We start from the raw sequence: 26,017 nt of genomic DNA, 5'->3' as shown, positions 1-26,017 counted from the left end.
TAGAGCAGGATCAGTTTTGCAGAGTCATCTACTTAAAAATGTACACCACTGGAATTTCCTGGATTTTGAAGCCTAGCAGTTTTTTGTGTGTCATATGTGGCATTCTTATGGGTGGTTGAGATCTAATTATGCAATTTTCATTACGCTATAACTTATTAAGTTTATTACATAGAAAATCACCCGAAAAATCCCAGACATTCGAGAATTTTGTGTGAACTGACAACATGAAGAATCGTCTTCGCGCCGAACTAGAATCATCCCCGCATAAATCAAAGTCATCCAGACGATCTGATTCTGCATAATTAGATCTGGACCACCCTGTACATTGGTTCTTCAAAGCAACTTGAACTTGGTGACCAGATTTTCAAAGTCCCAAACCGGGATACTTGTGTAGCATGTATGCACAAGCAGAAAGCTCATCCTCATCTTTTTATTGCCTGCCTTATGAGATCTCTTCAACAGTGATGGTTCAGGGCATGAAAAATAAAACACTTTCATAAATGAGCTCATATGATTCCACAGATTGAACTAGAAACAAACAAATGGCATTAGTTTGTTGTTGTGTGCTTCTTGGTTGTTCTTGCAATGCTGTCCACATTTAATATAATTCTTAATTGAGCTGTCCTCATTGAGGTTTGACTGCACTATTATATTATATTGACCTGGGTATTGGGGAGTGTCCCTTGGAGTTTTGTACACACTCTTGTAAATATTTTGTGAGGATATTTGTTTTAGCAGAATTAGTGACTTATTAGGTGGGTAGTCCGTTTAAACATTTTGATATTCTTCAATTATTTATCAGTATGCATAGCCCTAAATCTACCCTAATCCTGTCACCTGGATGTTTTGCCATCCTACTAAATTGTAGTGACAGTGAAATAGTGAATCATTGTTATCTGAGGATAATTGGGTTGTCAGGGTGGTTTACTGTACATTAAATAATACTGACTAAATTGTATTTGCTCTGTGTGCAATGGCTCACATGCCACAAGGTAAATTTAGTTGTATATACATACCCTTTTTTTTCCCTTGATTGCATTTTATACTTTTACAGTTGCTAAAATCATTTAACTTACTTGTTATGACTTAAACTATCGGCAGAAATGAAATATGTGTAGTGGTTTCCCTGCATGCGACCAGGTAGACTTTATCAAAAAGGATTGCTCTTCCACGCACACTCAAGCATCCAGTGACAACGAGTTCCTACTCCATGTATGCAGTCTGCTGGTTTTTCATTAACTTGTATTGAAATATACAAAATATACAAGTTGATGAAACAATGAACTAATTTGCAGTTGTAGTCACACAGAATGTTTTTATATTTTAAGATTAGCAAGTTTGCAAATTTGCCACTGCTTTCAATGAGAGATTTTGAAATTTCTACAGTGTGATCTTTTCAAGATATCTTAACGAAAATTTAAATATTTTAACAAATTTCTTTAAGGAATAACTATGTCACATTTCAACAAATTGGTCCATGTGAGGCCGAGTTTTCATGCAGAAAGATAGACAGACTGACTGATATGACTATTGCAGTAGGCGCTTCACACATGGCACAAACATGGTTATGATAAATTTCTAACTAACTAAATCATTCTGGAATTTTCCTTTTTATTTGCAAAATTGTATGTTGCAATTTGAGTCTCACAGTCAAATTTTCTGAACTTTAAGAAAAATCCACAATACTTTATTTAGCTGCTTTGGATTTTGTAGATAAACAAAAATAGTAAATTTACAGTGATTTCATACATTTTAAAAAGGTGATGTTCACTTATTAATTTGTATGGTGTATCCTTCTTATTGATTTTGTCCATTTTGACTTGGGTGACATGCAGAATTCTGTGTCATAGCTTTAGTTATCTTGTCTTGTGGTCAGCCTGATTAATCTGACATTTATCAGTTAACACTAGAATTACCAAAGCTTACGAGAAAACTCATAAATCCGGCCCACCTTAAATCCACTGGCACATCTCCATTCAGTGTCTTTTGCCTTGTAAATGTGCTGACAGTCCCAAGCAGCAAGCAGCCTGCTATACCATCCCCCCACCGCTGGAGAAACTGCAGAAACGTCTCCCAACCGAAGCATGGTTTATCAGTGAGTCAGGTACCTAGGCTAGAAAAATATATCGTTATTCTGAACACATGCATTTCACGTGTGTTCCGTGTCAACAAAGATCTGTATAAGTGTAGGATGACAGGAAATGTTGAACACATACCTAAAAGACAAACTTTTTTCATGTTTTAGTACTAACGACAAAATGTTGACATGAAGTGTATAATGTGTGAAAACTGAAGTCCAAATATCAAATAAGCACTTTCACAAAAGATACAAGTATAACAGAAGAAATACACTTTTTTCCAAGACTGTAACTGAAGAAAAAGAAATCAGGTTAGTGTTGCTTGTCATCCTGACTTCTTTGGTAGTACAGTGGTTAGAACTGCAGACTCCTATTCAGAAGGTCCTGGGTTCGAGTCTTAACATGTCCGAAAATAAAAGTTTTGAGTTGTAAGCTGTTCTATTGTTACTATTATACAATAAAAGCATGCCTGTGATTTAAGAGTAAAATGATTCTGAGAAATGTGGATGCTGCCCTTCCGTGCTTAACAGGCAGAAGGTCCAAACAATTCCCAAGTCCAATACTTCACATGAAGAGGTCAGTACATCTTCTTAGATGTAAGCCCTCCATCTTCTTAAAGGAATTCATCACAAAAGCAACCTTGAATGTTTCTGGGTTTTAGTGACCTGATTTACGAGTTTTCTCGTAGGCTCTGGTAATTCTAGTGTTAAATGCCTTCTTGTAATGGCTGAATACTGTACAGCCTGTTCATGTTTACTCTTTGTTCACTAAGAATCACAATGTCAGAATATCAGATGAAGGTTCAGTTCACTGTCAGTTTTAGAGCAGCCTTTCTTTTAGATCAGCATAAGGACCTACACGGGCTACTTTGTTGAGTTTTCGATTCAGGAGTTGTTTCAGAACAGTATTCTGGCCCTTGAAGGCTAATGTGTCCATCCGTGCCTTTTTCTGAGCCTCGTTTAGACACAGGTAGTTAGATTTAACTTTTTTTTTTTGAGACAATAGGAGAAGAATAAACACTAAGGAAACTCATTTGTCAAATGTTCAGAATAGCTACACAGATACAAAGTAGAAACATTTGTATTAAGAAGGGAATCTGCCAAACAGATTTCTTCAAAGCTCTTTATACTGCGTGTGTGGAAGTTGCTTAATTCATTCTGATTGAAAGTTTGCTGGTTTGAAGATTATTGGAGCCTACTTAAATCATTCTCCTTGTGCTACAGACATCATTGTATTTACACCAAACCCAAGAGAATTAAAAAAGCCATTAAAGGAGTTAAATAAAGGTACTGACAAAGACAGATTGAAAATGAACCTAAACATGACTAGAGCCACATAGAGAATACTGAATAAAACAATGTGTGTTAAAAGAATTTCAAGTACACCCAGGTATGTGATGCTGTATAAATATGCATTAGAGTTATTCATATGCATGTGGGTATGCGCTTTTGATTTGTGATTGAGCGCACTTTTCCTTTATTATTTTATTTATTCGGTCACTAATGAAGTGCCTGTGATCTGAAAGTATTCAGATTAGCTTTATTTTGAAGTTCAACTATAAAACTGTAAAGAACCAAAAACTTTTAAAACCCCACAAAATAGCATGAGGTTAGATTATAATCATTTTAATAGAATCTTCATACACATAACTTAAATAAAATATATACAGGATATTTTGTAGAGCGTATTTGGTTGCTGTAATAAGATGCAATTATAAACCGAGGACAGTGTTTATTTAAGTAATGTTTAATCAATAGTGAAGATAGGAAGCTGATGTATGTCCTGAATCCTGAAGATTTAACATATTAATGACTGGTTAAATAACAAATGTTTTCTTCCTGAAGCACAATATAGCCAATTTTTATTGCTCTCTTATATTGCTTAGTCCATTAAACAGAGTTATTCTATTTCACAAATTCATTGATGCTATGCTAATTGTTCTTCTATGGTTAAAACCATTTGTTTTGCCATGGAGAAATCCCGTTTCTTTTGTTTTGCACATCTCAAAGTAGGACTGGGCTGTTTTACATCTGAGCTTTTTGCCTCTTTCACCTCCAAAGAAGTGTCATGTGGTATTTATCTTCTCATTAAATTGATTAAAATCTAGATTTGGATGCCTTGTCATTCAGTGTTTTTTCTTCTCTGTCATATTCATGCCTTGTCTACAACTTAAATATATTCTGTGCAGCCTTCCTCTTCAAAATTCCATTATTGAGCATAACTAGCTATCTTTCTTTAGGCCTCTCTGCAATTTGTTCTGCCGTCAAGATGTGTGAAACTTGTGTGCCCGAGACCTTAATATTTCTGGTATATCATCTAAAAAGTGAATGATGAAACCTGAAGAGGACCACGTTGTACCTTTAATGTCACAGCAATGAAATTGTGTTCATTGCTTACATATCGGCTCACTTTCTTTAATTAGGTGACTCAACGGCCACAGCTCTTTAATCTGTTTTAGTTCAATTTAAAAAGAACGGAACTAGGGCATGTAAATCTTCTTGCCCAAAATATAGCTTTCGTTTTAAGAAAAATTATGGAGATGTAATGGATTAAAACACACACTCCTGGCAGAAAACTGTTTCATCTGTTTCTTTGCTCTCTCTCTTTTAGAAGTCTCATCTTTTTGATCATGAACATTTGCAGATGTATAGGCTAGACGGTTCAATTTGTTGTAATTATGTGTAGTGGATAATGTGGAGTGGCAATAAAATGTGACTTCTACCACAGACAGAGACTGTTCTCCAGTGAAAAGAGGAATTTTGTTGGTTTTAAAGTGTTTATGGCCCTTCATTGTGAAGAAATAAATGTTTACTTCAATAGGGAACTAGAAAGCCTAATGCAAAGAAAAAAGTGGTTGCCAAAGAAAATAATTCTACCAGTTTCCAAAATCATATTTTCCTGGTGGGTAAATGGGCTGGTGTGAGTAAAGTAATACCACACTAAGCTTTTGATTTTAAGTGTTGATATTTTGGCAACAAGTGGATATTTTTGCATCCCCATTTCAAGTCAATAAATAGATAGCTTTTCCCATCAGCAATAGATGTGCAAAGCAGGGTCTTAATTGAGAATGTCAGTCAATCAAGACTTTCAGAAAGACCCTGATTAAACCTAACTGCATGTTTTGGGGTTGGAGGAGGAATACTAGAGTGCTGAGCGGAAAACACATGTAGAATTGTGGAAGAACATGTAAACTCCACATGGGGGAAAATCTTTAACTGTGGAGCTTTGAGGCAGCAGTGCTAACCAGTGCACTAGCTAGTGTTGTATTTGTTACAATTATTATACTGTACATTTATTTAAAAAGGAGAGTACACCATGCATATAACAGAATTAAAAGTGTTTAATTTATTTGAACACCACTGTTTTTTTGGAACATGCACATACACACACCCACACACACACACACTAATGGAGTACTTTATATTTAAAATAAGTATATGGTGCTATATGTCAAGATTTCATTTGCCCAAATTATAGTTTTCTATCACGTTTGTTTGGACTGTGTATTTGTGAAGATATTTTATAATATGTATGTACTGTATATGTTTATTTTTGTTTTTTTTTGTCTTGTTCATTTTCAAATGTGCTTAATTGAGAAGATTTAACTTGCATTCTTTTCACTGAAATAGTCAAAAGAAATGCCTGTAGGCTTTTATAATATTTTACAAGCATACAGTACCCTTTTATAGTGACTTGCCTTTCCAAGATGTTTTTCTTTTACAAGACTCTAACAATATAACTAACACTTTTATTTTATTATCTTTATTTGTATTTATTTTTCATGTTTTAAAAACTAGAAGATTAAGTGACTTGCTTGTGGTCCCTGTCATTCTGGTGGAACTGAACCATGTTTTTCTGCACTTAATTGCTAGACAAAACTTGCCAAATTTGTTTTCTCTCTCCATTTATGAGTTGCTTTGAAATTCTATTTTAGCTTAGTTCCTGTTATTGCTCACTAGATTATAATATTGGTCAGGTCAATAAGAACTATTTATTGAGGTTGCACGTTCTTACCATTAACCTGAAATTTTTGTTTTCTTTTCTTTTGGCAAACTGAAGTCTATGAAATGAGCTCTCCTGATAAGGGGCTGAGTAAGTCTCGGGAGTTGAAATTTCCATAATGTTTAATTACCCAGTTGTGTTCTGCCTTCTGGTATTCTTGTCCCTTAAGAGATCCCTGGCTTTGGCTAAGTAAACATCCTTCCTCAGAATGCAACCTTGTGAATTCTCCATAGTTGTGTAGATCTGTATATGTTACCTTTTTAGCTTTAAGGGCTAATATGCTGTGCGTGTATGTTTATTTATACTGTATAAATAATTATTTTGAAAATTGATGAAATCTGGTACTTTTGCAACGGTGGCATAAACACTGATATACAGCATTGTTTTAGTATGCTATTTATTGAACAAAAGTTATTATGTATAACTAACTTGAGTGTTCTTGAATTAAATGTTATTTTAAAAACTTGCATTTAATTGTTAGAGTTTGTATTCCTAACCATGGTAAAAATATAAACCTCAAAACCTTTAAAAAAGAATCTACCTAGCCCTATCTATTAGTTGTTTCTACAGTGTGTATGAAAACTATCAAACACTTTGTTAATTCTTAATAAGACATTCAAAGCAACATTGACAACAAAAGAATGGAGCCCACCTATAGTCTACCTACTAGTCATTTACTATTGTGTAAAAAAATCCTAACCGAGGCTTTGCTTGCATTACATAAGTGACTCACAATCTTTTAAAGTGCTTGTTATTAAGTATCACCCAGTTCTGTATATGCAGGATGAACACACAACATCTTTAAATAAACAAATTCATTATAAGAAAGGAGGAAATAAGTGGTTTTTAGCAATAACACATCCATGTTAAAATCACAGGAACCAAAGCACTGAATTAAAGATAATAAAGACAGCTCTTCTTTTAGTTTACTGCTTTCTCAACTTCTGAATTATTTACAGTATTACAGTAGAGTTTGTAAAAAATAGCACATTTTTAGATGTCACTGGCGTAGGGATATCATCCTATTTACATTAAATAATGTATTCTGTTGTTCATTCATTTCACATTATCATGCTTCCTCTTGCCCTCACTTTTTGTTTTGCATTACATGCTTTTATTTTAAGTATGGCTTTGGTGTTCTGTTAAATGATGCTGCCAAATCATTAAACAGAGCCAAAATGACTTTTGAATCTGTCAATCCCAGATTAAAGAACTAATGAGAAAAGGAACTTGGATTGTGCTTTGCTTGGAAGGCTAATTTGAACATTTTGTGATTCATTTGCAGCCAAGAAGGAAGAAGATGAAGCTGACGAAAAGAAATCTATCAGAAAGAGAATCAAAGAGCTAAAAGTGTTGGATCCAAAGATAGCACAGAATCTGTGTAAGTTGCATGAGGTTAATTTGCAGGTAATTTGTTAATTTGAGGTTAACTTATATTAATTTTAAAGAGTGTAGTGACCATATGTATATTATAGTTATAGATTGATTAGTAATATTAAACTGGTCCAGAGTTTGTGTACATGAGTTGAATGGCATCCCATCCGGGGTTGATTTCCTTCTTGCATTTAATGTTGCTGTGTGCCCATAGTTTAATATTGAGGCTTTCAAGTGATCCAAAGGGTTAATTAGTGTGGCTCACACTCCCCTGAAAACCCCCAGGGTTTCACATCTTAGGTATACTTGGCCTTATACTGAAGTTCACTTGAGAATTTGTGAGCAGTACTTTGAGGTTGTTCAAGCCTTGTTTTCACTATGTCTGTGTACAGTAAGACAGTAAGAGTCATCTTGCGGTACTGTCAGCTTTGCTAAACTTTATCAAATGGTGAATTGCATTAAGTAATTTAAAGCCAATCAACTTATAAAGTAAATGATTGCTACTGAACCAAGTGGAGTTTCTCTTTAAATTTTCTCCTTATTAAAAGGTTATAAGTTAAACTGATTTCATGTTTTTATAGCATTTTAATGCTACTTTGTTTTTTACTAAGTCAAAACATGTATTATTCCCCCACGGAGTAAAGCATCAGCAAAAAAATAGATAAAGCAATAAAAGTATGTTAATAACAAGTGGCATGCGGTGAAATGACAGTATTGTAAATATCACTCATCATGATCCTCTTTTTTTCTTCTGCAGTGATCCTTTTTAAATTGTCATTTAGTGCTCATAATTATCACTGATCCTCTCAAGAGCAGTAAGATTTGGATGACTTTGAAGTAGCTGCCTATTTATTCAGTTTGTTGAGCAATACCAAAAAGTCATGTGACCTTTGTTTTTAGTGCTAAGTATAAGGCTAATCATCTACATGGAAGTAATAGACGAGAAACTCGTAAGTTTTTGGTCACTTTTTAAATTAATTGCTTAGTATATTTTTAAAAATCTTTTAACATATTTAAGTACCATACCAGGAGGATCAGAAGGTCGAAGGGCCAGTTTGCTGATGTTTTCTTAGTGTTAAAGCATTTCTTCTCCTTCTGATTTTCTGTTTTTGTGCCTGCTTTGTTCTTGGATGCTGCTTCTTGTAATATAAAGTAGGCATGAAATATGGTACAGTTGTGCCAGATGACAAATATATTGTCCGTTGATAATTAAGAGAGCTTCTGCACAAAGGAATGCACAGGCCCAGAGAGCTAGACTGTTTTTCATGGAAGTAGTGATATTTAGTTGTATTTATTTTTATTTGTTATTAGAGCAACATCATTTTTGCAAACATGATGTAGTTATATTTAGATGCTTCAAGTTAAAATGTTGTCTGTTCACATTATATAAAAGATGACCCTTAATTTCAGTTGCTGATTGACCTGTTGCAATTTGCAAAAAAGAAAATTTGTGAATGCTGGCTACTAAACGGTTAGACTCAACAGTTTACTATGAGTGCTGGGAGTGATTAAGTGCATGAAAATAAATGTCTGATGTTGAAAGTTCAGAAACACCCACTGACTCCAGGTCACGTCACTGATGATACTGTATACCCCAGTGCATCAGAAGTATACTTTAACTAAAAGTTGATAAATGAAAAAGTTAATTATTGGTTCATTTAATATCTCCCTTTTTACCCTGTTCAGGGTTAGTGTAATAAGAGAGGTCTGTGGCAGTGAGGGCTTTTTAAATAAACAAAAAAAAAACAGTGTACTTGGGTTCCGTCGGTATGTTATTAAACATTAATGATGATGATGCAACTTACCACTCTAGGCAATAACATGGACAAATTCATTCAGTATTTTAATGGCTGGATAACACATTAAAAGACTATTTTAATTGCAATGTGCTTGTTTTTTTACCAATACACATTCACTCATTTCCAGTCCCTCTCCTTCCTTTTCCACATTGTCTAATTGCATCATGTGAAAACTGACCAGCATTAAAATGTTTTCTGAAATAATAAGTTTAAGCTGGTTCCCTACAACAAGCAAATGCCACAGTACCTGAACTTGCCATGACCCACCATGACCTATAAAAGCTTATCCAACTTATTTAAATGTGATTGAGCATTACACATTTTGGGATACAGGCCAATTTTGAGTATTTTCCAACTTACTTTTATCCTTAGTCCATATTTTTTCCATCTTAGGTTGAGCTTCTCCTGCACTAAAATACAACAGGCATTGGTAATCACAATGCATACAGTTATATTTATGAATGGTCAGAAACCAAGATAGTCACTAAATGAGGAGTACTTATATTCTTCATGAAAGAGATGGAAAACAATATTCATATTAAACTTCAAAAACATAACTTTTGTTCACATTTCACATCTACCCATTTGTGTAGTTAAGGCATGTCCAGTACCACATTGTTTCTCAGGTGACATCCTCGTGAATTTTTCTCATTAGTTCAGAGCTGAACATTACATTTAATGTTTGTTTATCTAGTATGAAGTTCTTTGGAGACCAAAACTGTTATCTGATATTATCAGTTGTAAAATGGCACGATATGAGTTTTGTTTAAAAAATAATGAATGGTACTTTCAAACTATAATCATTGGTGCATTTCACATGCTTTCCTCTAAAACACATAGCCATTGTGAGCATTAATTTTTGTCTACTGCAGGAGATCCTAATATAGAATGAGGAGCATATTAATACATTGAACACCACATGTTTACACGTAATATACTAAATGCAGTGAATTAAAAAAGATGAATCCAGACTTTTTCATCTTTTTCACACTGTGCTGTTTTTCACCTTGTGCTAAAAACATTTAAATTAAATATTTCCCCATATCAAACAACACTCAGTACCCCAGAATGACAAAGTGAAAAAAGTATTTTGGAAATTTTTGCATTTATTAAACATCAAAGTACTGTACAGTTTCCATAAATACACCAATAAATATATACAGTAAATAAATACAACAAAATATATATACAAATTTTAAAAAAGTTCTCTCAAGTCAACTCAAGTTGAGGAGCATGCACTGGTACAGTGCGTTGCCGCACCTACTACATGACAAAACAACACAGGATCCCGGTTTGCAACCCCTCAGGCAGAAACGCAGTCTAGTCCCACCATCCGGAAATGACACTGTATCTGTCCCAGCCAAGTTTTATGTGGGCGACCCCTTGGCCTGGTCCAGCCACTCGGGTCCCCAACAATAAGGATCTTACGAGCCGGATCACCCTCAGGGAATCGCGCCACATGGCCGTAGTGCTGTAACTGACGCTCCCTCACAATGCAGGTAATGTGCCTCATTTGGGACTCCACGAGCAACCGCTCATTCGACACAAAGTCAAACCAACAGTACCCAAGGATTTTTCGGAGAAACACGGTACCAAAGCAAGTTTAAAAAGCTAAGACAAAAAGACAGGTTTTCATACTGGCTTTTAAATTACCCAAAATCGGTACTGACCCAGTATAAAAGGGTAGACTATTACAAAGATTAGGGACAACTACTGCAAATGAATAGACCGTTCTGATCTTAAGTCTAGGCCTTAGCACGACCAGTAAGTTCTGATCAGATGACCTAAGTGATCACAAGGGAGAGAAAGTGTGCAAGAGGTCAGTAGGATAAGTGGGGGCTGAACCATTCAGAGACTTAAAAACAAACAATAAAATTTTAAACTCAGGAAGCCAATAAAGAGAAGCTAAAATTGGTGTGATGTGATTCTGTTTACGTTGCCTGTTCAGAGCCTGGCCGCAGCATTCTGGACCAGTTGAAGATGAGCAAGGGATGACAATTTACTCCATTCTATAATGAGTTGCAATAGTCAAGTCGAGAAGATACAAACACATGGACTATTTTTTGAAAGTCATCTGCAGGAAAGAAAAGGCTTAACTTTAGCTGATACCCTGAGCTGATAGAAACAGGCTTTTACAGTGGAGTTCATTTGTTTATCAAATTTGAGGGCATTATCAAAAATCACTCCAATATTTTTGTGAAGGGTTTTCAAAGGGCCAGGATTACTTGCAGGAGCACAAGTAAGATCAGAAGGTCCAAAACGCACAATCTGTTGTTTTGTCTGATGAAACCAAGATTAGTGTCATAACTTCTATAATACCATTCCAGTGGAGAAGCCTGGTGGTGGCAGCATTATGCTTTGAGGTTGATTTTCAGTGACATAGACTAAACAGGGTTAAGGGACAGCTGCACGTAGCATAGTATAGAGATATCCTTAATGAGAACTTGCTCAACGGTGCTCTGGACTTGAGACTCGGCCGAAGGTTGACGTACCAGCAGGACAACAATCCTAAGCAGAAATCAAAGATGACACAGGGATGGCATAGCAACAGCTAAGTGAATGACCCTGAGTTGCCCAGCCAGTTCATTGACTGGAACCCAATCGAACATCTCTGTAGAGATCTGAAAATGATCATCCACTTATGATCTCCATCCAAACTGACAGAGTTTGATAAGATTGCTGAAAAGAATGACAGAAGATCTCCAAATCCAGGTATGCAGTGTCACATACTCGGTTTATCTGAAGCTCTATCCATACCATCCACCTAAAGGGCTGGAAAGCTACAAAACCAGCTGCCGTTTTGTAAGCTTAGGTACACTTTCAGTTTAGCTGTAGACATTTGATATACTTCTGTCCAAATTTGTACAGTATGTTCAAATTTTTTCAATCCTCGTATTTTAAAATTTGATTATATGTTATTCCAAGACTAAAGAGTCTGCACTGATCAGTTTTTTAAACCTCTTATAGTTCCTGGATGTGTTTTCACTTACCATACACTCATTAAACATGTGATATTGTTCCAGTAAGTCGTATAACATATTATTTCCACAATACATTGTTGAAGGTAATTATGTAAAACATAATTATGCTGTCAAGGTTGTCTCATAGCACTCTTTTCTTTCTGCTCCAAGCCATTTCAGTTTATATTCTCTATTCTAAAAAGAGTCGCAATCTGTCCAGTTGCATAGGACCCACCTTGTTACAGTATACCTCAACAATAGACAATGACAAGGGCAGGAATTTAACCCAATTCTCTTTAGCTATGAGACTTTCTGCGAAGTACTGCACCATCCTTTCACAAATACATATTTTCTTCCTTAGTGTTTTTTCATTTTTAACGTCAACTGAGGAATCCATGTGACCATATTCTAGAGATACCAAAGTAAAGTACAAAATGTAAGTATTAGGAAACTTTGAAAATATGCAATGCAAAATTTTACAACCTACACTACATTAATGGGCAGTGTTGAAGCTTAAAAAATTGTGGTTGAGATCTGGTCAAACAGTGATAATAGAGTAGTATTCCATATGCCTTGTGCAGTGAGAAAATTTCTCATGCTCTGTACATGAGAAAATACTACTGCTACTGGTACCTGCTATATGCACAGAAATCACAGATACAAGTTTACTGACATTTTCCTTATTTTTTTTAATTTGGTCACTGATTATTAAAAAAAAGTACCTACAGCTACAAAAATATTTTGAGCAAATGTAATTAAAAATAATATCCAACTGTCTATTTCATGAGTTATTTTATTCAAAGTAGAGGTTTACAAGAGGTTGAAAATCATCCTACTAGCATCAGCCAAAAGGCTGGAACTAACCCCACAACTGGTGACAGCTTATAGTAAGATTTTCTGAATGCACGTAAGTTGTTACCTGGTTTTGTGGAGCCAGAAAATATCTAAGAAGTACTTGGTGCAATTCAAGAACATAACAGTAAAAGGGGTGCTAGGTAACCAGCACTGAATGTGGTGCCAGTCCATCTCAAAGCACATCCAGACATGTTGGGGTCATTTTAGGCACATCAGTCAATTTGATTTGTGCCTGTTTGGAATGTTAATGAATGCTGAAAACCCAAAATGTATCCAAACAGAAATGGGCAGAGCTTGCAAACTCCATGCAGTGAGCTGACCAGAATTCAAATTCTGGTCACTTTTCCCAAACAGGAATTGCTAACCGCATGGCCATCATGCCTCACTTTAATGAATACAGTATGTGTTACTTGATAACTTTATATTCTGAAAGCATTCATATATCTGGCCTGACATTTGAGTCTTGTGGCTTCTGAGTAGAGTTCTCTCTGTTCTGCTTAAATTGATGATATTATGACCTGCAGCACTTAAAACTGATGTTTCTTTCTGAAATAAACTCTCTTGTGTTTCATTTTTTCCTCCTAGCAATTTTCTTGGGTTCTTTCCGGATGCCTTACCAGGAAATCAAGAGAATGATTTTGGAAATGGATGAAGAACAACTAACAGAACCAATGATTCAAGTATGGGAAACCAAGAGACTTGAACACTTATTAAAGTCATGTTTTAATACACATTGAAATCAAATAACTGTCATTAATGGTTATTATTAAGATTTTATATATTTACCAAGGAAACCTGAATTACATATTTTATGATCAACATCTTATTGAATTCAGGCACTTCTTGAGGCAAAAGTAGTACATAAAGTAGATTTACTTAATAAAGGGTTTCCTGAGAATGTGTGTGCACATACATATACAGTATACACATAGTCGCATTGTATGTGTGTATTTCAGTACTCTGAGCCTGTCAGATAAGGATTGAGTTCTTTTATTAACTATAACCATTTGCTTAGCAATATGTATATGCTTTATTGTGTAGAGTTCATTTAGAACCATTATTGGCCTATGTAATGGCTGGAAAGTTTCTAATGTTTCAGCCGTTTCTTTTCTTTGTGAGCTCTGTTTTAGCCTTTCATTTTAGAATTTTTCATTTTCAGTCTGAGTACGTGACTCTACACTTTGCTGTAGATGTTAATTAGATTTCATTCTGGGTTCGCCCCTGGTGTATCGCTGCCTTTAATGACAGGCTCATCTACTTTCAGTGGTGATGAAATACAAAATTCATATAGTGGAGTTATATTAAAAGTTAAGTTAAATTTTATGTATGCTGTTTAATTTCTCTCCAATACCAACTTCTGTTTAAGAATGAAAAGTATCTGCTGTTGATAGCATAAAAAATTAAATTAGAACTGCAGTGAATATATCTTAACTCAATATGAAAGTCTGTTTACTGTAGGCTGAAATCCTCTTTCATTTGCAAAGATGTCATTTTATTTGAATGTAATCAGGGTTCTAAAGTTGTGTTTTTACGTGCCTGACTAGATAAGTTGGAAATACTACATCTGGCTGCAGTGAATATACTGAAGATTTCCAAATTTCTTTTGACAAATATCTTTTTAATTCAGCAGAGGAAAAAATGTATAAGAATATTTAATCAGATGATATGATTTTAATTTAACCAACCCATTAACAGTTTTTATATGTGAAAAATGCTGCTGCCACCAGAGAACTGCTAGTCATCTCACAGATGACACTGATCACATAGATTCATATTGGTTTTAGGATTATTTAAAAATAAAAAAACCTTGTGACATCAACCGAGGTTCACAGCCCATTACATAATGCCAAACTGAAATTGCCTTATTCAATACTTTAGAGTTTTAGAGAATTGGATATTGTAAATGCACATTTTCATTTATAGTTTGGTTCTCCTACATCTTTTGTTGAATCAGTCATTAAAGACAGATGTTAGTGGATGAACAGTGGCTTCTTTGTTTTTCTTGGCTTTGGGGAAAGAGGATAGCATTTTAATCTTAAGTTAAAATGCTAAGGAATGGAAAAACAAACAGTGTCAAATAAATGTATTAAGATTATCAGTATATTTATTTATTTAGTGGTGTCACAGTCTCCTTCTGTTTGTTAATGAGTTCCTATATTTTCCTCTAAATGTCTTTTTTGATTTGTTTTATTAAAGAATTTAGTGAAACACCTTCCTGAACAGGAGCAGCTGAATGCACTGGCCTGCTTTAGAAATGAATACTCCAGCCTTTCTGAACCAGAACAGTTTGGAATTGTGGTAAGTAGACATACAAATGACAACATTTGATAAGTACCAGAAAGAGCCTGTAAATGTATTTTAATCAGTGTACAGTACCTTTCTGGGATGCTTTGAGAAGCTGAAGTATTCTCTTCTTTATTAAGTGTGCTTCTCTTCTTAAAACAAACCCCTATAGATATGGGCCTCTAGTGTATAAAAACTCTCGTGGCAGGTGCGCTAACAAAAAGAGTAAGGCATCTGCCTTACAATTGTTGCCTTTCTCTCTTGCTCTAATTCTCTCGCTCCCTCTGTAAAGTGTACATTATATAAAAAATGAATCATAGTCCTCAGTGTAAACTCATATTTCATCTCACAAAGATAAAAATAAAGCTTGACTGTCATTCAGAAAAGCCTTGAGAAGTCTTGAAATTCAGTGTGCATTTGGGGGGAGCCTTTAAACATGAAGCAATTGTTTCTCAGCTTGAAATGTGTACAAAGTAAGACATTCTTATCGTTTGTGTGTGTTTTTTTTTTTTTGATAATTAGTTTTATTACAGTTGATTGATGGGTTATTTACAATTAATCCTTTACTTTGCTTTATTTCACACTATCTGAAACTATAAAAGATTATTCTTGATCTTTTTTTTTGCGTCCTGCAGTTTTTAATATTTAGAATGCAACTGTCACATTTATAACATTCTAGTGAAGCAGCTCTGTAGTACTGTTTTTTTTTAGTAAAGTATAGTTAACTTTTTATATATCATTAATGTATACTATATGTGACCACAAGGCCAAGGGTCTAAACAGGGTGCCAAGGGAAGAGTTATGGTACTGAATGAGAAAGTCGGGAGTAGCAGAACAGTATGTGAGGGTGGTGCAGGATATGTATGGGGACAGTATAACTGCGGTGAGGGTTGTGGTAGGAATGACAGCCTGTTTCAAGGTGAGAGTGAGATTACATAAAGGATCGGCTCTGAGCCCTTTCTTGTTTGTAATGGTAATGGACAGGTTGACAGATGACAGGGGTCTCTGTGGGCTATGATGTTTGTGGATGGCTTTGGGATCTGTAACAAGTATAGACAGCAGGTTGAGACGAACCTGGCGAGGTGGAGGTATGCACTGAAGAGAAAGGAAGTAAAAGTCAGTAGGAGTAAGACAGAGTACATGTGTATAAATGAGAGGAAAGGTGGTGGAAGTGTGCGACTGCATGTTGTGAAAGACGTGAAGACAGACACATTTAAATACTTGGGTTCAACAGTCCAAGGCAATGGAGAAAGTGACAGAGAGGTGAAGAAGATAAAGCAGGCAGGTTGGACTGGGTGGAGAAGAGCAGCCGGAGTGATTTGTGGTAGAAGAGTAACTGCAAGAGTGAAAGGTTGGGCTATAAAATAGTAGTAAGACCAGATATGTTTTATGATTTTGAGACAATGGCACTGATGAAAGGACAGGAGGCAGATCTGGAAGTGGCAGAGTTGAAGATTTTTGCTTGGAGTAGTGATGGTAGTCAGGGTTAGAAATTAATATATTAGAGGGACAACATATGTACGACAGTTTGGTGACCAAGTGATAGAGGCTACATAGAGGTGGGTTGGGCACGTGCAGAGGAGAGATGTGGGGTTTATTGGGAAAAGAATGTTGAAGAACGCCAAAGAGGAGGTTTATGGATTTGGTAGAGGACATGAAGGCAGTTGGTGTGGCAGAAAATGATGTAAAAGACAGGAATAAATGGAGATGGATGATCCGATCTGCTGTGGGAACCCCTACATGGGAGTAGCCAAAAGAAGAAGAAAAAGAAAAGTTGAATACAAAGCAGAAGGATAGATATGTGATAAATGTAAAAATATTTTTTTTTATTTCTTTGGCTTGTTACTTTATATCTAAAATGTATATAGAGCTATCCTAGCCATTTAACTCTAAAATACGTAAAAAGAGGGTTGACCTTTAACACAAATCAATAACCTCCCTTTTCTACATTATTAATTACATTATTAATTTCCTACAATTTTGTTTCAATTGATTTGTTCTTTTTTGTTTTAGGCCTTTTGCATGATTTTGTTATATTTGGTTTTCTAATTGTTTTTGACCTTATTCTAAATGATATAAGTTAACTTTCTTTTTGTATGTGTTTTTAAATTACAATATTTATATCTGTTATTGAATGTGTGAAACAAAATTTAATAACCGTAGTAATTTTTTTTTATCACAGTACAATATTTTTTTATTATCAGGCCAGGAGTTTATGGCTGTGCACTTCCTGGTTATCCGAGATTATTGGTAAAACTGTCATTTTTGGTGTGTGATTCACTTCATGTTTAAACTCTTGTTAATGAAAGAATTTTTGTTTTGAACCTTATCTGTACTATGCAAACCTCTAAGCTATTTCATGACCGCTGTGGATGGCTTCCTCCATAGAATGATCCCACTGCTGACAAAATTCCATCCTGTTTCCACCCACTATTGCCTGCTTTTTCCCATGCACACAACAGTTTCAGTTCCATTTCTGACCACATTCCGGCTTTCCCTTTTAAAAGGATTTTGAATTGGACACATTGCCTAAGTAGATTCTTAAACCAGCATTTTTCACAGTACAATCTAAGTTAATCTATTAATACCCCTCGGAAAAAAAGTTCTAAATAGATCAATGAATATATAAGATATAGCATGATGAGACATCCTTTTTCTTGGCAAAAAGTCATGGATCATCCATGAGAAGTATATATTTTAAAAGGACACACGTTTGCCATAGGGTTTATTTAAATAAAAGCTCTTATGACAGTTTAATTAGTAAAACTGGGCAGAGGCATGTTACTATTCAACACAAACTTATAAATACAAAGAGTGCCCAAAAAAGAAAAGCGTATCTACAGACATGTTAAAAAAAATGAAATGATAAAAATAACATCCATGTTTTCAGCTAGGATGTAATTAGTAGTGAACTGAATCTGTGATTAGGAGAGCTGACACGTGGAACTTAATGTTCACATTCACTCTGCAGAGCACAAAACTGCTTTCAAAGTAGAGAACAGTAGAAGTGGCAGATTATTTAAAGAGGCTAGTTTCATTATGGGCGGCACGGTGGTGCAGTGGTAGCGTGGCTGCCTTGCAGTTAGGAGACCTGGGTTCGCTTCCCGGGTCCTCCCTGCATGTAGTTTGCATGTTCTCCCCATGTCTGCGTGGGTTTCCTCCCACAGTCCAAAGACATGCAGCTTAGGTGGATTGGCGATTCTAAATTGGCCCTAGTGTGTGCTTGGTGTGTGGGTGTGTTTGTGTGTGTCCTGTGGTGGGTTGGCACCCTGCCTGGGATTGGTTCCTGCCTTGTGCCCTGTGTTGGCTGGGATTGGCTCCAGCAGACCCCCGTGACCCTGTGTTCGGATTCAGTGGGTTGGAAGATGGATTGATGGATAGTTTCATTATGTTTCAAAGATTCAAACTTTACTGATCATTTTCAAAGCTTAGGTTACAGAGCAAGTAGTTGTTTGTCATTTCAGCTTCAAATGTTTAGACATCAGTGTCATAAAAAATGTTAATTTTAAAATACAATAGTATGCTTTTGTTTTTCCTTTTTGATATTTTCGAAAATAAACCAAACCCCTGCAAGTCCTTAAAATGTTTACTAAATAGTTCAATATAAATGAACATGATTATAATGATTCAAGTGTTTGATTAGACAAATTAATAAAGATTAATTGTATATGAAGTCATGTGTCAAGTTTCATTTATATCCCTCCCCCTAAACATGTTCTTTGAAAAACAAAACCTGACAGATACTTACGCCTGCTTTGGATGCATGCTACTAAGACAAGCATTTAAAATACAAGCTATTCACATACTTACCAGGCAAGCCAACAGCATCATAGTGGAACTTGCCGCTGACACCATGCATTTGAAAGTAATTTAATATATATCTGAAGGAAAGTGGGTATTGTGCACATGACTTACAAGCTGCTATACATATGTACCACAAATGATTAATATAGGAAAAAAAGAGACACTATAACATCACATACCCATGCACACTATGTTTTTGTGTAATCAACAGTATTGATTAAAATTTGAATAATCAATTATAATATTAAAATAACTAATATATAATCATATATACTGAGAAAGTTTATGAAAAATAAATTATTTATGCTTTGACTGCTCGCTAACTTCCACGGCAATAAATTCTACTCACCATTAATATGACCACAAGGCACTAAGGCTTCAAATTGAACATGGAGGTTTTCTAATTTTTCCTTGAAATGTAACTCAATTAAATAAACAGATGTTGCAAATAGCAGATAAGGAGTTAAACTACACACCAACATATTAACTTTGGGAGCAGATGTGTAAAACTTACAGAAGAATGCAAGAACATGGACATATGAAAGGATAAAATGTGGAAAGTGTATCAGTATGTTAAAAAACTAAATAGGTGAGACAAGACTGTGGACTCAAACTCATTGCTTCATATTCTTCCTTCAACATTCTCTTTCTCTCTGTTGTTAAATCTTTGCTTGGTTTCTGTCACCTGTAACCTAATTCACAATGAATGCATTAGGAGGTGGTCATTTATTGTCTGTGCTGAAGTCAATCTATGGCAGTTTTTGAAGTCAGGAGTATTCCTAACAATTCCAAAGACCATAGTCGTTCCTGTATACTTTTCAGCCCTAATCCCTGAGAAAGAAAGCAGTAATGAATGCTTATGCCATGTCTTCAATGCATTTACCTTAGTCTTATTTCCCATCTTTGGTGATATCTTTGCCTTTTGCTTGTCCGTTTAGTGTTTGTTTTGTGCAACTCAGGTCAGACACTGATACCTTAATGTATTATTACCCATTGATGTATCTAGAACTGGTGTGGAGTTATCTGATTGAACTTTACTTATACATTGATCCAGTGTTTTGATCAATTTGTTATAATGTCTTCTCCAAGTGAGGCATATTTAACAAAATGTTGGAGTAATGCTGAAGTTTCTGGCAGGAAGAAGTAACGAGGATAGCCATTCACAAAGAAAGTGCAGAATTAACAACAGATCATGTAGCTTTTACTTTATAGAATGTGGAAAGTAACTTTAATTGGGCAAATGATCCATCCATCCATTCATTTTCTAACCCTCTGAATACAGGGTCACGGGGGTCTGCCGGAGCCAATCCCAGCCAACACAGGGCACAAGGCAGGAACCAATCCTGGGCAGGGTGCCAACCCACCGCAGGACACACACAAACACACCCACACACCAAGCACACACTAGGGCCAATTTAGAATCGCCAATCCACCTAACCTGCATGTCTTTGGATTGTGGGAGGAAACCGGAGCGCCCGGAGGAAACCCACGCAGACACGGGAGAACATGCAAACTCCACCCAGGGAGGACCCGGGAAGCGAACCCGGGTCTCCTAACTGCAAGGCAGCAGTGCTACCACTGTGCCACCATGCCACCCTCCTTAACCACTCTGCCACCTTGTCTGGGCAGATGATACATCAGTCAAATCATTCCTCCTGCCTCCAACTACCACATTCTGTGATTTTGACCTGTTGGATCTTTTATCACTGGTAAAGTTTCTATCACTTAAGTTTGTGTTTTCCAGTGTTACTCATTCCAACCCTAAAGTTCTAAAACTTAAGTTCTGTACAGTACATTTTAATTGGAAACAGGCCTCTTGTGGCAATGTAAGATTAAAAAAAGAAAATCCGTTGCTGAATCTTAATTATCAAAGGTGGCAGTCTGATACGTACTTAGTTCAAGTACAGCTAATTTTGAAAAAGACAAATTAATACTTCTTGAGCAGTAAATTCTTAGAGATTGGATCATTTGAACCTTTAGGTAAAATACATTTTTCTGTGTAGAGCAAAGGCACCTGTGTCTAAATGGTATTATTTAAATGATAGTGATATGCTAATTTGCTATCTCTCTGCCTTCAATGTGTTAGCCTGCCTGCTAATAAGCTCCTTGGGTATATCTTGCTCTATGAGATCAAACAAAGAGTAAATGGACTATTATTCTTTCTGATCATTTTAGCTTTTAAGGAGGAGATTCAAAAAAGTTAGATGTGCATATAAGAACATTGATATCAAGTTTTTACAGTTATAGTTTTCTGCATACATTTTTAGTAGTTTAAAAACTCTATTATATGAATATGAATCACACTTTTAAATAAAAAATACAAATATTAGTGATCAATTATAATCACTGGCAGTTCGCTTTCCAAAAGCTCTTGTACAATTTTTTAATAACATTGAGTGCTATATGCACTCCTCTTTTATTGTTTTAAAACAATTCCTTCAATTCTGTTGATAATGGTTTAACCTCAAAAAGGTATATTAAAGTGCGACCATTCTGAAGGAATGTCAATACTATCACACAAAAATAAAATGGTGTTTATCTATTAGAAAAACTTTCAATTGTGAGAGTAAATTATAAATTCTCACAAATTGTCACAAGGCAAATATCAGAATTAAAACATAGATTGCAGTATCAGTGGGAGTAAATTAAATAAAAAGTAAAAGGAATGAGCACTGTGTGAGAAATGGAAAAATAGGTGAAATTTTAGGCATTCTTACCCTTATTGGAATATATTTACAGAAATGTTACTATGAAAAATACATAAGAACAATGTAAAATACCTTGCACAGGAACTTTCTGCTTGATTCACCTCCTTACAAAATGCAGGGCTGCCTTTTGTGTGTGTGTATGTAAGTTGATTTTATATATATATATATATATATATATATATATATATATATATATATATATATATATATAATAGCAAAACACCCGACTTCGCAGCAGAGAAGTAGTGTGTTAAAGAAGTAATGAGAAAGAAAAGGAAACATTTTAATGATAACGTAACATGATTGACATTGTCATGAGTGTTGGTGTCATATAGTGTATATATATATATATATATATATATATATATATATATATATATATATATATATATATACATACACACACACACAAACATATGTATACATATACACACATATATACAGTATATATACATATACATCCACATATATATACATATGTATACCCGCTTAGCAGCGGAGAAGTAGTGTGTTAAAGAAGTTATGAAAAAGAAAAGGAAACATTTTAAAAATAATGTAACATGATTGTCAAAGTAATTGTTTTGTGTATTTGGCGGCAGCGTCACAAAGTTTTTTTCGTCTAGCTGCATCAGAAAATGTACCACGACGTCTGACACGCCTCCTTTTTACTATTTTCTCACAGCTTGGATTGCTGCTGTCATATATACACACACACACACACACATACATACATACATACATACATATATACACATACATCCACTGTATGTGTATATATATATATATATATATATATATATATATATATATATATATATATATCCTGTATTCGGATTCAACGGGTTAGAAGATGGATGGATGGATATATATGTATGTGTCTATATGTGTGTGTATAGCTTTGGTCACTGAGTGCAAGGGAAAAATAATAAAATATAGTCTATAAGTTATTAAACAGTAAAACATTAACGTTTTAAGAAGTACAGGTACATTGAGCACTACTGGAGTGGTTTGGGTAAACTACATTTTAAAGACTGTGTAACACAACAGGTAAGTAACTAACAGCAGCTAAAATGTATATGGATCATCTCTCGGTAGTAGATCCCTTTTGAAAGGTGCTACACGACGGCTGTGGTATAGAAATTACATTTTCTATGTAAATGTTCAAATTTGTGCATCTGGTAATGTGCCTTACCGGCAATTAAAGAAAATTATTTTTTTGTCCTCTGCAGTGTTAAGAGAGAAAGGCTTTGGTTTGGGATAAAAGGAAAAAAGTTGTAAAGAAAGGAAAGTTGCATTTTTCTTTTATATAGTATAGAGAGATGTGTTCGCTGACGTTATGATCGCCTTTTGGGGACAGTCGCGGTGGGTCTTGTGTAGACAGGTGAGACGTCCCCGCCATTAATCGGCTGTGATGGCACTGTCAGTCCTCCACTCGTGTGCGTGTCTTCATAATCCGAGCTGAGGACCTCATAATCGTGCAAAAGAAAGTGTGAATCGCCTTAATATTATTTTGCCGTGGTGTAGAAAAGGGGTCCCGTGTTTGCACTTGTCTGGGCTATAGCTCAGGGGGAGGATGAAAAAAATTAAAAGTGCTCACTTTGACTTAAGGCAGAAGCGCAGTCAGCGCTCAAAGGCTGTCACAGCTATGCACGCGCTGGCTGCTCGACTTTTGCTGGGCAGAAGACCCCTTTTGTACACACGTTCATGATATCAAAAGTCTCAGTGCTCTTTGGAGGTAATTCATATATTATATATATAGCAAAAATGTTAAAGAAGTAATGAAAAAGAAAAGGAAACATTTTAATAATAACGTAACATGATTGACGTTGTCATGAGTGTTGCTGTCATATATATTCCTGCCTAAATAAGTCACCTCGCTCGCTCTTACTTTTTACCGCTCATTTAATCATGGCTAGTGGCGGAAAAATTATAAAATGGAAGGAGGATGGCTTTACCAAAACAATTATTGATGGCGAATCGATTATTCATAAAGCTTGAATTGGTGATCTGTTTTTCTGTGTTAACCTCATATTTTTTCATACTTCTTCTCAAACTAAGGTGATGCGAGGGTAAAATGAATCGGGATGCGCTGATCAATACAATCGGTGTACCAGGAAATCATGCATTGACAAAAGCTCCCCTTTACTTGTAATGCAAAGTGTGATTAAATGCATTATTTTTTAATGCGTTATGGAGCACATGCATCGAAGCTTCTCAGCTGTGCTTGTGCTAAGAAAAGGAAAGATTTTAAAAATAACGTAACACGATTGTCAATGTAACCTTTTGTAAGTAGTGCCTGGAGGATTCAGTGTGGAGAAACTCTAGAGACAGCGTGTGTATTAATTTGTGGATTTTTCTGTGAGTATTTGGTGGCAGTGTGACGAAGTTGCTTCGGAAGACGGCGTTAGCATGAGCTCAGCTCAGAACGAAATGAGGTAAATGGGAGGGGAGATGATGACATGACTCCCCAACCCGCCTTAACTGTCAATCCCCCACAAACACAGTCTCGGAAATTAGCATAAGCACACCCCTTCACCTACAATTTTAACTTAGTTACAAAGTGATCAAAACTCTCGCTTATATCCCTCGTCCTCTCATTAAACTTGTATCCCGCATTACCTGTGGGCATGTGAAACGCCAGCGTAGCCTGTCTATGAACTTAATTTAAAGTTTAGGTTTACACCTTGCTTTCTTTCCGAGGTAGCAGCACTCATGAATATGGTAGTATATGTCCCTCGCTCGCTTCTTATTGTTTCGCTGCCTTCTCAAATATATAATGCATGTTTTCTTAAGCGCTTTTTGGAGGTCTTCCTGGTTTTCTACGTACTGCGTTGACAGTCAGTTCACGTGATTACGTGGGAGGCGTGATGATGTCACACGAACCTCCGCCCCCACGTCTTTCCAGCTCAACTCCATTACAGTTAATGGAGAAAAATACCTTCCAGTTATGACCATTAGGCGTAGAATTTCGAAATGAAACCTGCCCAACTTTTGTAAGTAAGGAATGAGCCTGCCAAATTTCAGCCTTCTACCTACACAGGAAGTTGGAGAATTAGTGATGAGTGAGTGAGTGAGTGAGTGAGTGAGTGAGTGAGTGAGCAAGGGCTTTGCCTTTTATTAGTATAGATATATATATTTTAGAGGTGGGACTCGATTAAAAAAATTAATCCAATTAATTAGAGGCTTTGTAATTAATTAATCTTGATTCATCGTATGTAATTGCACACGTAAATTTACCCCAAAGAGCAAAGGTTTTTTTTAATTTAAAAGGGTTTTAGTGGGCGACAGAATCAAATAATAGATGTGGACATGAATATTGTAAACTCAAGCTCTTTTAATTTCTGGAAAAAAAAAATGCATTTAAACTACATTTCAATTCAAATCAGAATCATCATCCGTGGCTAAAATTGGGCAGACTTAAAAATAAAGTGGTATTCTAAGTACTTTAAGTACATGTTCAGAATGGTATTGTCTTTAAATAATAATAAGAAAAATTTCAACATAAAGTGCAGTTTTTCATCTTAAAAAAATAAGGCAGAAACATAAAAGTTAATTTGACCAGCTTCACCTTTAAACTCTGAGTAACCTTAGCCAAAATTATTTTGTACATTAGGCTAAAACAGTGTGATCATTGAACATTTTGTAATTAGATGTAATTAAAATTACTAACGGTCACGGAAGTCTAATGATCCTCAATAAGAGCCACAAAGTCCGCTTTCTGTAATGCATTTAATTTTGCTTGCGTTTCAGTGTCATAAAGCTGTTGAATTTTACTTGAAATAGTCTCTCGGCACAGCAGTTGAAAAGGTGGATCACCTGACGCTAACTGTAGCACATTTTCTAACCCCCTATCTTTCACCAATGTTAGTGGTCTACAGTCCAAAGCAATCCATTTTGTGAGAGAATTTTTAAGTTTGACCAATGTTGACTTACTAATTTTGCTCCTGAAGCCAGTCATTTCATCAATTTTGGGCTGCCGACACCTTTTGTTGGTACTCAGACCTGTAATGCTAGTGCTAACAGCATACACAGTTTCTGTGTTCGCTGTAACATGTTTTGCATTTAGATTGTACCGTAAGGTTGAAGTGCCTCGGTGTTATGCAAACTCCTTTTTGCACAGTTTGCACAAAACCACGCTTTTATCAAGGCTTCCG

General features: G+C 35.6%; 1 protein-coding gene across 2 annotated transcripts in view; it reads left to right on the top strand.

Moving 5' to 3' along the window:
• Positions 1–26,017, top strand: part of LOC120523740 (protein diaphanous homolog 3-like) — a 933,584-nt gene that overhangs the window by 517,661 nt on the left and 389,906 nt on the right. For both annotated transcript variants that reach the window (XM_039745314.1, XM_039745313.1), the window contains exons 18-20: positions 7,366–7,461; positions 13,654–13,748; positions 15,265–15,366. In XM_039745314.1, the coding sequence (XP_039601248.1) occupies positions 7,366–7,461; positions 13,654–13,748; positions 15,265–15,366 (293 nt within the window). The remainder of the gene's footprint in view (positions 1–7,365; positions 7,462–13,653; positions 13,749–15,264; positions 15,367–26,017) is intronic.

Source organism: Polypterus senegalus, chromosome 2, assembly GCF_016835505.1.
Source record: "Polypterus senegalus isolate Bchr_013 chromosome 2, ASM1683550v1, whole genome shotgun sequence".
In the NCBI taxonomy this organism is placed as follows: domain Eukaryota; kingdom Metazoa; phylum Chordata; class Cladistia; order Polypteriformes; family Polypteridae; genus Polypterus; species Polypterus senegalus.
Note: the sequence above shows the minus strand (reverse complement) of the source record. Positions and strands in the feature narration are given on the sequence as shown.